This window comes from Etheostoma cragini, chromosome 20, assembly GCF_013103735.1.
Source record: "Etheostoma cragini isolate CJK2018 chromosome 20, CSU_Ecrag_1.0, whole genome shotgun sequence".
Lineage (NCBI taxonomy): Eukaryota > Metazoa > Chordata > Actinopteri > Perciformes > Percidae > Etheostoma > Etheostoma cragini.
Genome location: NC_048426.1, coordinates 6645453 through 6660292, shown reverse-complemented (window position 1 = coordinate 6660292; position 14840 = coordinate 6645453). Strand labels below are relative to the sequence as shown.

Here is a 14840-nt window from a genome sequence, read left to right as displayed (position 1 = left end):
TTTTATTCTATATTTTTAAGCCTGAAAACTTGTTTGGTGAGTTCTGAAGGGAGATCAAATGTCCCGGCAGATAAAGAGCATTCGTTTAAGATCACACTGAGATATACTGAGAGGGAGAAAACGCGTAAAGCTACAGCTACACATATCAACTACAACATGTTTGGATTGTTGTGTGCTTGATGAGTCCAGGCGCGTTTGACATCTTCAGTCATGCTCAGGAATGTTTAAAACAAAAGCAAGTACAAGCTTGTGTGTTGCAGCCAATCGCTCTGTCTTCTTACTTCTGCTTTTAGTTGTTGTTTGTTTAACCTTCTTTCTTATTCTAATCTCTAGCTAAGTGTTTTCCTCTAAACTTTAACTGAAGACCACTTCCTTACTCCCAGCCTGGGAATCCCTGCTTTACTAGTCGATATCCATGACATTCCATTTCTGGGATTGCTCTGGTGCCGCCGGAGGTTCAGCCGGATGTCACTCTTTTCGGCTTGAATTGGAATTTTAAACTCCGGTGGATTTCCGAGGACTCTGGTTAGCTGCTCCTCAGGTCTCTGCAGGGTAAATCCAGACAGCTAGCTAGACCAGTCTGAGGTTTCTGTTGCAAGACTGAAAGAACTTTTGACCGTTCAAACATTCCACCATAACAACTTCCTTCCCGAGGCTATTTTGCAGCGGCACCGTAGCTCTGTCCGGAGCATAGCGCCCTATGACGATTGGTTTAACAGCTAAAGACCTTTTTAGTCAGTTTATTTAGCCACATTGTTGACTGTATTGTTTTGTATTTATGCTTTTGTGTGTTACAGCAATTTATTGTGCTTTTTATGACTGTTGATCTGTTTTAATGTATTTATTTTGCCTGTGAAGCCCTGTGTGACTCTGTCTGTGTTAAGAGATATACAATTAAACTTTACCTACTTACCTACTTATTTAAAGAAATACCAATAAACCAGAAGATGTTTTCCTCCCAACCCACAATGCTGTGTGGACACGCCAGACCCTCCTTAGCAGCGCTGTGGAGGACGGTCTAGCAGTGTGAGACTACTGCTTTACAAACATGATGGAGAGATTCTCTCACCCACCAACACAAATAAATCAAAATCTCTTCTCTTGTTGTCTTTTGTGTCATGTTTCCTTCCAGACATGAGAGACAGGCTGAGGCCCCTCCATCAGGTGCAGAGTGACTCAGCTCAGAGCTCAGTGGAGCAGGACCATTTGTCAGTTCATGAGACAGCAACAGCATCCCATCCTCCTGACCCAGACCTTTATGGAGGCCCAACAGGTACGTCTGGAGATCCAACAGATCCAGAACGAGATCTTAAACAAGATCTCACACCCCGCTGAGACAGAGCGGGACTCCAATGCAATCGGCGTGGATATTAAACGTAGAGGAGAAGCTGCGCTGCAGCGGCTGCACATGATGAGTGCTCTCAGAGCAGAACTGGATCTGGGGCTGTTGAAAACATCCACAAAAGGGTCCAAAATACTGAAGTGATCATTCAGGATGCAGTAGTACAGCTGGATAGAGCCTCAACATTTGGTTAAAGCAACCCCTTCAAGAAGCTGATTTGTTGCTGCTGTCCATGTTTTAACATTGGGGTCTGATGAGGCCTCGGATCCAGTCCACGGGTCCACGTGATGAAAGCTGCACTACAAACTAAAGGAACAACCCATAAGATGCTTTTATAAATCACCAGTTTCTTCAAAAACTGTTTTGAAATTGAATTTCCACTTAAAAGCTGTTCTGGACCTTTTGATCATTGTAAAATTTAGTGATATTCAAACTGAATTGCACTGGTTTAAGATAGGTATAGAAGGTGTAGGTAAACACAATATTAGCAACCATCTACAGTATGTCTAGTAGGGTAACTGTTGTGTCCAAGGTCAAGACTGAACTTCAAACCTTCAAACAAACATGGACAGGAAGTCCTTAAAGTTTAAATCCCTTAAAGGTCCCATGGCATGAAAATTTCACTTTAAGAATCTTTTACACTAAGAGTCCCCCCAGCCTGCCTATGGTCCCCCAGTGGCTAGAATAGGCGATGGGTGTAAACCGAGCCCTGGGTGTCCTGCTCTACCTTTTGAGAAAATGAAAGCTCAGATGGGCTGATCTGGAATCTTGCCCCTTATGAGGTCATAAGACATTGTAGAACCCTTTTGTAATTATGAAAACACATATTGTAATCTGAAAACTGCTGCCCAGGTTAAAAAAACAAAACAATGCAACTGATCTGTATAATTGAGTGCAATGTAAATTTCTAAGTGATCTCAAACTTTGGACCGATAGTGTATAAATATCGCAAACTTTGGGCTCAATCCCCACTGTGTTACCTGCGTTACCTCCTTTTGTAATTTAACAGACGTTTTATTAAATGAAAATCTTTGAGAAACAGCTACAGCTTCAAAGTGCTGAATAAAAAAGGTAAGATCTGAACATGACCATTGAGGCTCCACCTGCTGATGAACGTGGATCAAAAGCCAGCGGGGAAATGTAACTGAGTACAGTCATTCAAATACTTTACTTATGTACAGATTTGAGGTGTTGTACTTTTTACTTCAGTACAACTATTTGACAGTTGATTTTTCAGCATTATGAGTACTTTTGCTTTCAGTGCTTTAAGCAGCCTACATTTAGTTGATGATACATACGTGTACTAAAGTAATATTTCCAATGCATGACTTTTACTTGTAACAGATTCACAGTGTGGTACTTTTACTTTCAGCCACCATATGGGTCTTGTGAGACTATTTTGTTAGCTTGCTGTCACCTGCTGTTGTTAGTCCTGTTATCATGCTAGGGGCTAGTTTGTGTCTCTGGTGTTTCATCCTGACAGTAAATGGGTCGAGCCCTCACAAAGTGTAAAAAGTACTTGAAGATCCTTTATGCGCACTCTAAGAAATAAAGCCCTAAAATACCAGAAACAGTACTGACAGCTCATTACCCGGACTTTCTACCTTGATTAAAAAACAGAAGTTTTTAATTAAATAACTGTCTGGTATGGAAAAAAAGAAAACGTAACACTTTCCGTCATATTTTAAATCAACAGCTGTGAATCACGTACAAGGGACAATTTCTGTTAAAATTTACACTCATACAACTGTTAATTTACAGATATTTCTTAGAGTGTAAGATGAGTGCGATGGATCCCCTCCTTCATAGACCAACACTAGTGTGTGTGTGTGTGTGTGTGTGTGTGTGTGTGTGTGTGTGTGTGTGTGTGTGTGTGTGTGTGTGTGTGTGAGAAACGTGGGGGGGGAAGAAGGCGTTATCTTCCGCGTTAGTGCCTGCCGCGGGCTGCAGTGTGTGTGACTGCGAGATGCGACCTGAAGACACTAGAGATAATTCGCTACATGTTGAAATGTGATAATAAAACGGAGAGAAAAAGAGGAAATAAGTCTTTCCGTGGTCGCTTCTTCTGCTTTAGCGGAATTAATTGTGTAGGACCGCCAGCGGATAACAGTAAGGTATGTGAAGGCTGCTCCGCCTGTATTGTCTTATCTCCTTATATGAGATTTATGGATTCATATAATCGATTCATAACTCGCTACAGATTTATAACAGCTTGTTAATGTTATCAAGTTCTTTTCCATCATGGTTTTCTCTTGTTAGGGCCAATGACGCTTTAGGGCTTGTTCATGGGATGTATTTCCTTTTGTTAAACATGAATCCCACTAAAGTAACAGTTCGTCATGGTAGGAAATAACTTCTGTAATTATAATTTCTATCTGCGATGAATTCAGGCGTCACAGCTGAGGAAGTAAAGTATCTGTATTTTCTTGAGGAGTTTAAACAGATACTGATCTATCTGTGTTGATTGAATTTTTTAGGCCTAAAAGTGTCATGGACATGCACAAAGTAAAACTCAGTATAGTGCCCAGTGTTTCTTCCCTTTTGAAAACACCTTATTTAAAATGTAAAACGGTAAAGCACAGCAATTACAATATAAAATGAAATCAATTACACATGCTCATAGAAATATGTTGATACAGCTTATTGACAAGATACAGGGATAAATGTGTATATGTGTTCATATGTTTCAGAAATTATCAGCTTTTTTTAAATAATTTAACATGACATCTATTAACCATCCAGCATGAGAAGGGTGGGTTTACATTTTCCAGTGAAACAGGATAAAACCAGTGGTGGAAGACAGATATTTGACTTAAAGGTCCCATGACATGGTGCTCTTTGAAAGCTTTTATATAGACCTTAGTGGTCCCCTAATACTGTATCTCAAGTCTCTTTTATATAGACCTTAGTGGTCCTCTAATACTGTATCTCAAGTCTCTTTTATATAGACCTTAGTGGTCCTCTAATACTGTATCTGAAGTCTCTTTTATATAGACCTTAGTGGTCCCCTAATACTGTATCTGAAGTCTCTTTTATATAGTGGTCCCCTAATACTGTATCTGAAGTCTCTTTTATACAGACCTTAGTGGTCTTATGAGGTCATAAGGGGCAAGATTCCAGATTGGGCTATCTGCACAGCCGGATACCCGGGCTCGGTTTACACGTATCACCATTTCTAGACACGGGGACCATAGGCAGGACATTAATGTTAAAAAACCTCAGTGAAAGCCAAGAACTAGTCTGAGAGATTCAACACCGTTAAGATGACTTTATTTGGTTTACATTTTTTTGTTTTACACTTAGTTTTTTTTGTGTTGAGTTAAACAAACAAAATATACATAAATCATGTGTTGAATAACAAGCTTTAGACGTGCTGGCAGGTGGATTTTGTCACCTTTAGACAAACATAGGACAGACTAGCTGTTTCCCCATTTCCAGTCTTTGCGCTAAGCTTAGCTAAGCTAACTGGCTGCTGGCTGTTATAGTTAACTGACACATATTAGAGTTGTATCAATCTTCCCATCTACCTCTCTATCAGAAAACACATAAACAGATTTCTCAAAATGTGAATTTATCTCAAAACTATTTTGATATCAGAGTTTAGTAAAGGCTGCTGACTCCTCTCACAGGTGAGATGAGGGACCGACTGGGTGAGCTGCAGACCAAGCTTGTGGGAGAGGACAGGCCTGAGGATGGCCAGGAGGACAAGGCTGAGGAACTGGAGCTACACACCATTGTGTTTGAGGGAGAGGATGTGATGGACAGCATCTACAAAGAGGCCCAGGCATTGAGGAAGGAGATTCTGCTGCTCAAAATGGACGTGAAGCGTCTTGGGAAGCAGAACACCAGGTTCCTCACGTCTGTTCGGAGGATCAGCAGCATCAAACGGGACTCCAACGCACTCGGACGGGACATCAAGGCCAAAGGGGAGGCCATTTACGCTCGGCTGGAGAAGCTGGGGAGGCTGAGCAAAGAGCTTGAGGGGGAGCACGGGCATACATCAGCTTTGGCTCGCGTGGTGCGTTCACAGTGTGTTTCTCTAAACAACGCCTTCCACGAGGCCATATCTGAGTACAACGAGGCTGAGATGGTCCAGAGGGAGAACTGCAAGACCCGCATCCAGAGGCAAGCGGAGATCATGGGCAAGGAGGTGAGCAGGGAGCAGATTGATGAGATGATCGAGACGGGCAAGTGGAATGTCTTCTCTGATAATCTCCTCCTGGAGGGAAGGACTGCCAGATCTGCTCTCAATGAGATCGAGAACCGGCACAAAGAGCTGCTGGAGCTGGAGGGCCGCATCAGGGACATTCATGAGCTTTTCTTCCAGATGGCCCAGCTGGTGGAGGAGCAGGGCTACATGCTGGACAACATAGAAGCAAATGTAGGTGCAACTCAGGACTATGTTGTCAAGGCCACAGTTCAGATCAAGAAGGCTGTGAAATACAAGAAAAACAATCCATGCAAGAAACTCTTTTGTTGTTGCTGCCCTTGCTGCAACTAAGACAGCATCCGTGTCATTTTTTTCCCTCCATGTCATGAGACATTGTGATTAGATCAGTCAGCTTTTCACACCACACGCTCGGCCATTTATAAATGTATACAGTGAGACACGGGTGTTACATTTCCTGATTGTTACTGAGAAAAGCATTTGCATGATAACTTTAAACACATCTTTAATTCAATGCATACATCTCAGCTTTGTCTTTTAACGTTCAGCTTTAAACTTTGAAATGTTATAATTAAGATAATTTAAGTAATGTAAATAAGCATATAAACTATAGCTTTCTCAGCCTGAAATGTAGCTACTCTGTAAACTGGAACTTGAAGTAGGTCTTTTTCTTAGTACAGCCGTTGCTTAACAAGTCTTAAGACATAAACAACACTCACAGCCCGGACTGTGAGTGTGGTTAGCTGGGCAGGCGAGATAGATCTGTGTGGATGGTGCAACTACATGTGCAACTACATGTGCAACTACATGTGCAACTACATGTCGGCCACCCCCATAGATAGTTTGTAAGCCAGGGCTTTGTGTTTCTCAAGATTTGTTACTTCAAATGAAAGAACACACTCTTATTGCCTCCACTTTTCGGAGATTAAACAATGTCATCTTCAATCACATGCTTTCCTGTGGCTTCACTGTTCTTGCCCATCACTGGCACACGGTCAAAGTCAATCAGATTTGCGTCATCCGGCAGGTTTTTTCTCAGATTGTTCCATACAAAAGGACGCCAGAATCAATGTGTACATGGGTGTTTGTTTAGGTAGTCAATAGAGAATGGGAAATGAATCTGGTCAGTGCAGGCTACTGTCTGTTTGCACAGCAAGCATAATTCATTGTCCTGTGAGTGTAATGATAGTGAAATTCAAAAGACCTTTATTTTCCTGTGTGTGGCAGTCCATCGCCCACTGGGGGATTCCCAGTCACCACCCATGAAACTGAAGCATTAAGCAGAGAGGCTCTGAGACCATCATCCCTCTTCATACTGTAGGCACCAGTGGGTGTTTTCATACTAACTGCTCTGTGTTGAAATGCTGTAGGCTACTTCCTCAGCAGTGCGGTGTGGTTTGTGGTGGGCAGTTACTGGCAGAGTGACACTATGGCGTCATAACTTTACCCAGGTAGACCTACCTGTTGGACATATATGACACGACATGGGTATCGAACCGTGATGTAATTAACGATAGCTGAGTAGGTAGGGCGCTGGGTTTGAGATTAACCTTTTCTTGGGTTCGAACCCAACTCCTGGTAGCATATCAGTGGATGTTATTATCAAATATTATTATATTGGCTTGTACGATGATGATGATACATTGAATGTGACGTAATGAATATGAGGAATTCAAATGCAATTTACGTTCATGTGTGTTAAAAGCTTTGATGTGGCCCTGGCAGATGATATGTGACTATACGTTGTTGTGTTTAACTTTCACACCAGCCCTTTCCGAGCATGTTACATGTAGCACAGTCACAGTATCTGGGGACGATTTTCAGGCTCGTTTTGTGGCTCTAAAGTTGCAAAGAGGACACGCACCTGAGACCATTAAGAAAGTAATGGACGTTTAGAAACCGAGAGAGGAAACACACACTCCAATTCAGATGGTAAACCAGGTAATGCACTTTAGTTTTCTAACTGTACCCGTATATTTTGGGGTAAATACATTTACACATAAGTACATTGCCCTGCGTACTGTATCTCGGCGTTAAGCTGAAGATGCAATGTAGTCCCGTGTGCATTAGGGGCTTTTTGGGGGTTAATAAAGGTAGTAGGTACCTCGGCGTTAAATCAATAGGGCCTATTTGAATGCATAATCTGATTATTGTCGAAATGTAAACACAACTGTTCCTTTTCTGGCTCTAAATCTTGTTTTACAATTACAGTTAGCATATGTTCGTCGTTTAAGCTAATTTAGCTACGTAACACCCACCTGCAGACAATTAAAGTAGGCTAATGGACTTTCATAATGATTTCAACTCAGCTGATAGCAGGTAATGTAATTTAGTTTCGTGTGCATTAAGGGCTTTTTGGGTTAATAAAGGCAGTATAGGCTCCGTATCGGCGTTAAATCAACAGGGCTTGTTTGAATGCATAATCTGATTCTTGACCCAATATAAACACAATAAGAAACACAGAACACATTTATCTGAAAAAGGTGTCAATTACACAAGAATAGGCTGGTATTAGTAGGTTATGCTTAAAAACTGATTCAGTCTTTTTTGTGAGTTAATTTACATTAAAAAAAAATTAAAAAAGAAAAAGAAGAAAGCAGCTAGGCACATGCTGATTCATCACAGTGGAGAGAACATGTTAGTCTGGACAGAATCTGTTTTGGTTCAATTATGAGGGTCTGGCGCCATCTAGCTGTAAACAGGTGGAACCAATGATGCAATTTTATTTTTAGGGAAGCTTGAATGTTTTTAAATTGTGTGTTGGATATTTTTAACATGAGTTAATGAGTTTTTTTGCTATGCATATCTCAGTTTTGTCATATTGGTCCTTGGCCTGTTGAAGACCCAGTAAGGTTGAATTGTTGCTATTCCAATCCAAGTTTTAGTTGGGATTATATCCGCATACTTTTCCTTCATTTAAATTATTCTAAAACTGACCTAAATACAGGCTTGGATGGACACAAGCTACTTTTCTGCAAGTTCTACTTAACCAGGAAGCTTTCCGGTAACACTCCAATGTAAACCTATTAGTGAGTTATGGTGAAACAAAGCACTGTGAAACAGGAGACCTGTGTTTTTGGCCTTGAAGGCACATGGTTGAGAACCGCTGCAATAAAAAAAGGTGACAAAACAATCCACTTTTAAAAACGGAGAGTCTCTTTATTAAAATGCTTCAGAAGTCAAACAAATGAAGCTGGCATATTTTGGTGAAAAATACACTTATTAAGAGTGAAAACAAATGTTAAAATGCTGATAAAACGTTGATACACTCCAGGTGTTCCTGCAATCCATTTGTCTTAATGTTGCATGAACCTCAATAGAACACTGATCAGCTCAGGTCCTCCGTTCCAATCCACCCACTAAACCTGAAGAATGAGGGCAAGTGATCAGATCTGGCTCAATGTTCATTACGACACAAGTTTTAAAAAAAAAAGGACTAATGTACTACACCGATCCACTGTGCCTGAGATATATAATCTGTATAAATGTGTTTACAGTTGAACATTTTTCAAAGACATCAAACTCACATGCAAAACATCAGGGAGTAAAGTTCCTGCTACTTGAGCTAAGAGAATCCCTCAGCATTAGAATTCAAATTGTACAGTACATGCCTTCATGTGCAAATCAATACTTCTAATACAAATCTAAACATTACAGAGGCAGGATTGTTTTCTTCAAAATAAAAGTACCAGTACAAAAAAAATAAGAAATGAACCAAACGGGAATTGGGACTTATTAGAGTAAAAAGAGCTTAGTTCCGTCACCGCTTGGGCTTTACATCAAACTTTAAAAAATATATAAAAACAATAAAATCACACAAATTCCTCAAAGGAATATCCACTCAATTCCTAACAGTAATCGATTACCATTTGGTGACATTGTCGACCAATTTCTAATCCACATTGCAAAACATTTGATTTTCTCACATAATGGGAGTAAAACATGTCATTTTGTAATGTGTTGTCAGACCTTATTTCTTCATCCCAAACAAAATTATAATTTAAAAAATGCGTTGAGCAAGTCTGAGCACTCCAAAGAAGATTCAAGCAGCATTTCTACTGACAACCTATTTCAGTTACTCGGTTATAAACACGGCGCTGACGGATGACAAACATGTAATTTGTTAGTCCAGCACTGCAACACACTGATATTATAATACTGAGTGGTACACCAGTCACTTTTTCTAAGACCACAAAATCAAGTAGCTGACAAGTCTTCATATTGTTCTCAGCACAATTGACTGCGCGACACAGCTTTACAGCACAACCCTGAGACGCCAACATTTGAACACAGCGGACATATGACAGAAACATACAACCGTGATAAACAATGAAGAGAACATAATTAGTGATGCTCAATACTGGAGGGAAGTGTGTGCCTGTGACATTTCTTAAAACCTGGCCTGCAGGATTTAATGAGGTCTGACACTGAGGGAGACAAACCAAGCTAACCAGTCACTGATGGAGTCTTATAGTTACTGAGTACATTCATCATTTTACATTCTACATTTAGATTTTTGTATGAAACCTACAAACAATTGCTGGTTACTTGTTAAAGTAGCTGGTAGAACAAACCACAAGCCAAGCACAGCTAAAAATGCACTGCCGTTTGGCTGGTCAATAGTGTTACTTCATCTCTCACCTGAATAGTCAGTGTGATGAGAAAAGGAAGATGGACCACCTTTTATTACTGCGTTAAATGTGCCAAACCACAAAACACACTACATTTAAAACACCAAACATGATGGTGACATGCTGGTCAACAAAAAAATCCACACCCACAGTGAATAAAGTATGACCATCCTGTAAAGTGGCATACATTCTGCACCGCTACCACAGATGTTTGGTCAGTCTAAGAATGTAGAATTAAAGCCATGAAAGCTACGAGGTCTAAGCAGTACAAATGTGGTCACTCTAGGTATCAGGATTAGATACAAAACTGTGCAAGATACCAGTAAACTGTTCCAGCTGGAAGCAGCAGAGAAATCTCACTGAGATGTTCCAACAACCTCATGATAAATTAAGGCTGTACGCTTACCCCTGTTGTAACAGAGTATTGACTTTTTGATATAAAAATAAAAAAATTCTATATCAAAACATCTAGCTAGTTTCACAATGTCGGAGCAGATAAGGTTACAACTTTAGTACACTAGTATTATTAAATCCATCCGAGTGGACGATACAAGGCGAGCAATTGTATTTGCTTGTTTACAGTCCCGATCTGTGATTGCAGCACATGCGTATAAATCGACCCATTACTGGCTTTGTCTTATTTAGGGGAGTGGGGACACTTTTCACTGTGAAGCAAAGAACAACCAACAGTTTGTAACGTCCAACCAGGAGTTATCATTTTGAGGTTGGAAGAGACTAATGTCTGTAAACACTGGAGGAAAATACACACGTATTGGAGTTCTTATGGTCTCAGGAAAGTCCATAAGATGACCTCATCTTTTAAAATCCCTTATGCTACTGGTTTTAGAACTGAGCGTAAACACCTTCCTTCCTTTGTGAGCTCTCTGGTGAAACACATGCATGGCAGCGGGATTGCCTCTTCCCGACGGGAAATCATATTGAACTTGCACTTCTTGAGGTGGTCGGCCATGCTGGCGATGTTGGCGAACTTCCACTCATTCACAGTACCAAAAGCTGTGCTGAATCGCCACACCTAAATGACAAACAGAGAATCATTCTATTTCGTCACATGCTGTGACAGTTCTTTTAACCATAGTTACACAAAGGAAACAAGTATAGAAGGTTATCAAATGTTTTTTTTTTAAATAGCAAAACAAATAACTAACCTTGTCTGTGATCTGCCATGAAGTTGACCCATCAGGACGCCGTTTCTTCTCCCACAGCAGGACGACCATGCCACGCATCTGGAGCAGACTGGCACACACATCCCTCATGGTGTGTGACACTCTGGACAGTTGGCACAAGCTAAAGCTGTCCAGGAAGCTTGCTACATGTTGCAACACTTCAAACGGAAGGCTGCTGAACTGATCGTACCGAGAGTCAAAGCGGCAGGTTTTTCTTGGAAGGTTGTCCCCCGTCTTTAAGGGCAAACCAGGCTTAACCCCAAAGGAGCCAAGGTGCCGGTCGTGGATGATTCTGAAGCCCTGTACAGACGGGCAGAACCGTCTTTGGGAGTAGGTGCAGCCATAGTAGGCCAAGGGGCAGCGCTGCTCCATCCAGCCATTGAGTCCGGCGTGAATATCCCCGTGAACGTTTTTGAAATGAGACGAGAACTCATCCCGCCGGAACAGCTGCCCACACACAAATGTGAACATGGAGCGCTGCTTTGTTTGGTATCGAGCCACACATTCGAGCACCAGGTCCAGCCTGAGCGTGTGGAAGGGGCTTGGATTGGAGAGCTGTGGGCTGGCGTGATCGCAGGCTGAGGCAGAAGCAATATCTCCCACCATGGTGTTGGTTGCAAGAATGGCTGAAGGGAATGAGAATGTCTGAGTACCAAAGTCAATGTGGTAGCCGTCGACAAACCTGCTGTCTGAGATGCCCCTGCCACCTGGAGAGTCGCCGAGGCAAAAGAGCAAAGCTGCAGTGATGAGGTCAATGCCGTGGAGGCCCATGGGGTCATCTGCTACCTCCAGGTCAGACGTGTCTACTGACTTGTCCTCCATCTTTGCTCGAAACAAGTAAGGGTCTGACAGCAGAGCCCGACGTCCATTAAATGTAAACATACTTATTCCTCTAAGAACTTCCACATTCTGTAGTTTACGCTCTAAACATCTATACCTGAGTTCAGTAGGTAAGTGTTGTAAGAAGTTATTTCTCACGTGATCAGACAGCAGGAATGGCATTGGATGCGGAACTGGAGCTATTTGGGGCACAGGAGGTTCCAGTGCTACGACAGCCATGTCATTCTGAGGCATCTGTGGCCAGACAAGGTTGGAATCATTTATTGGCTCCGCGATAAGGTCTTCCTTCTCTTCAAAAAAACCATCAACAAAATCAGTTTCTTCTGCCCAGCTGATACAATCCTCTTCTCCATCTGTCCCGACTGCGCAATCTACTCCACCTACTGCACCAAGCTCACACTCTGAATCAGAGTCATTCTCCTGCATATTTACATTCTTCCCACCCTCTGCAACACAGACATTCTGACTATCTCCATTTTCTCCATTGTGGAGTGCTCCATTCTTAACAGTCTTTTCCCCGTTTAAATTTCCAACAATTACATCAATATCCTTGACATTAGCAATGATGTCCAAGGCTGCTGCTAAACTTCTGCTTGTCTCTACTGAGGCTCTATACAACCCATTATACGGTGCCTCGTCCATTGCCACTGTTACATTACCCAACACGGTCTCCGGTAGACTTGATGCTGTGGCCATTTTGTCACTTTCACCTGCTTCCTTATCTCCATTCCTTGACACAGTGGTTGTGACCTTTAGAGACTCCAACAACATCCTCTGATCCTGCAGAGCCAAGGCCATGTCTAGCTGCTCCACTTCATCAAAGTCTTTGCTCAAGTTTTCATAAGACTTGCGATCAGTATAGCTTACAGGCCAGCGATTCCACTCCATAGTACAACACACTATACTTGCTGGGCACGTCTCAAGGTGTTGTGCCATTTTGATCCTTGTAATAGTGAAAGGGCAGCCAAACACGCTGTTAAGGCATGGCAGACGTTCATATGGACACAGTAGATGGTGTTCCTCTAGTTTGCATGAGTGAAAAACTGCCCCACAGACAAGAGGACAGCCGATGAGGTTGCAGCAAACATCCTTCTCTGGTCTTACCATGCATCTTCTGTTGATGCATTTAAGGCAGTGGGAGTGCAGGCTCTCCATTTCTTTCCTACTGTATTGCTTCTTGCCCAAATTGGTTCGTGCAGGGAATAGAGGCAAAGTGGTCAACCCTGAAACAAAGTCAACGAAAATATAGTTATTTCATAAGTCTTAAGAAACCAAATACATGCAATGGCAAACATGTTTAGGAATCAGTCATCTGGAACAAAGCATGGTGTTACATCATCCCATGAACATTAATGCAACACTCCGGCATAACACACGTGAGACTTAAAACTATTCTGTAATTTAAGCCTCACACATGCTCTCTCTCTCTGTGCATGTTTACCACATCTTTAGGCTGTTCAGCAACCTTTCACAACACCGCTCTTGGGTTTCATGGTCACACCGGTTGTTCCAGAACCTCAGGACAAACCTGACCCCTCGCCTTTTGGTGAGTTTCAATATCTTATGCAAACGGTTTGCCTCTCCGCGGCCAACAGACCCACGAGGTAAATGCCTCTGAATCATTAGCCCCCTTCTTATTATTAAGGGATTTGCAGGATAATTCTGGCTGAACAAAACACCAAACTATATTTTAGTCCAAACCGCAAAGCCACACAAGAGCGCTATTTTTGAAGTATTTGCAACCATGGCAACCAACAGCTAGTTGAGTTATTTAAGCATATATGGCAAGTTAGCAAACAGCTAAAAACACAAACACAGCACAACCGGCTCTAACAGTATTAACATTTTAGCCTTGGCGGCAGCAATATCGCCATAGTCTGACTTACTGTAAAAAAGTTGTTTTCACGATAACTGCGTACGGAAATGTTTAAATTAATAAGTCAGAACACTTTTAAGTTAAACATAAGAACATCAACAACATGGCCATCCAGTTAGCATTAGAAGCTAAACTTTGTTAGCCTACGTTAGCTAAGTTAGCTAATAGCTTCTAGAAACTGCTTACCCGAGTTACGGGGTCCTCCAAGTGTATTTTAACAGTACTTATTTAGTTATATCAGCGCCGTCGACACCAGCAACGTGGTATATACAGCTACATAAGCATCTCACAGTATTAAAGGTGTCAATCGTCTTATACTATGAGTTGGCTGTGAAAGGTTCTTCAGTTGTGAGTCCTTCGTTTCTCTCTAGTAGTCTAGTCAGTTGGCGTTTGTGTTGATCCTGTTGTGGGACGCCTCAGTAATACGTCATCACGTAAATGGACATATTTATAGATTATGGACAGACCAATGAGAGGGAACTGAAATAGACAGACTGGGAAATACCCCGAGGACAGTTTTACATTTAATCACTCATAAAATGTCTGTATCAATCCTATATAAATTCCATATCTAACAGAAGCTAAAGCCTTCTTTAGCATAACCCCCTGTGCCAGACCTCTGTTTTTTTCTAAAATTAGTTTTATTAAAACACACAAAAAAAAGCCACACTGTTGCAGTGGGTGACATTTTCCATCATTGCCATAATAATTATAATAATACATTTTATTTAACAGCGCCTTTCTAAGCACTCAAGGTCGCTTTACAGACAATAAAAGACAGATACAGGGAACAGAAAAG

General features: G+C 41.6%; 2 protein-coding genes and 2 long non-coding RNA genes across 5 annotated transcripts in view; 3 read left to right on the top strand and 1 right to left on the bottom strand.

The window, feature by feature from the left end:
* Positions 1 to 3225: 3225 nt before the first annotated feature.
* Positions 3226 to 6293, top strand: stx11a (syntaxin 11a). 2 transcript variants are annotated; one of them, XM_034857529.1, is made up of 2 exons: positions 3226 to 3456; positions 4972 to 6293. In XM_034857529.1, the coding sequence occupies exon 2, from the start codon at positions 4977 to 4979 to the stop codon at positions 5841 to 5843; it is 867 nt and encodes a 288-aa protein (XP_034713420.1). In that variant the 5' UTR covers positions 3226 to 3456; positions 4972 to 4976; the 3' UTR covers positions 5844 to 6293. The 2 variants fall into 2 exon arrangements, with proteins under 2 accessions (XP_034713420.1, XP_034713419.1); XM_034857528.1 differs by having other exon boundaries at positions 4933 to 6293.
* Positions 6294 to 7979: 1686 nt separating this feature from the next.
* LOC117935385 overlaps positions 7980 to 14840 on the top strand; it is a 19750-nt gene continuing 12889 nt past the window's right edge. Inside the window, exon 1 of the long non-coding RNA XR_004654747.1 lies at positions 7980 to 8786. This is a non-coding gene — a long non-coding RNA (uncharacterized LOC117935385). The remainder of the gene's footprint in view (positions 8787 to 14840) is intronic.
* fbxo30a (F-box protein 30a) lies at positions 8647 to 14446 on the bottom strand. The gene is made up of 3 exons (XM_034857526.1): positions 14228 to 14446; positions 11308 to 13388; positions 8647 to 11174 (listed from the first exon to the last, which is right to left on the bottom strand). The coding sequence occupies exons 2-3, from the start codon at positions 13318 to 13320 to the stop codon at positions 10971 to 10973; spliced, it is 2217 nt and encodes a 738-aa protein (XP_034713417.1). The 5' UTR covers positions 13321 to 13388; positions 14228 to 14446; the 3' UTR covers positions 8647 to 10970.
* LOC117935387 overlaps positions 13654 to 14840 on the top strand; it is a 5138-nt gene continuing 3951 nt past the window's right edge. Inside the window, exon 1 of the long non-coding RNA XR_004654748.1 lies at positions 13654 to 13769. This is a non-coding gene — a long non-coding RNA (uncharacterized LOC117935387). The remainder of the gene's footprint in view (positions 13770 to 14840) is intronic.

Excerpts from the sequence above, each read along its gene's own strand:
- stx11a (XM_034857529.1), top strand. The coding sequence starts at position 4,977 with ATGAGGGACCGACTGGGTGAGCTGCAGACCAAGCTTGTGGGAGAGGAC.
- fbxo30a (XM_034857526.1), bottom strand. The coding sequence starts at position 13,320 with ATGGAGAGCCTGCACTCCCACTGCCTTAAATGCATCAACAGAAGATGC. Across the intron at positions 11,175-11,307 it reads CATGGCAGATCACAGACAAG|GTGTGGCGATTCAGCACAGC; the intron begins GTTAGTTATTTG and ends TTTGTCATTTAG.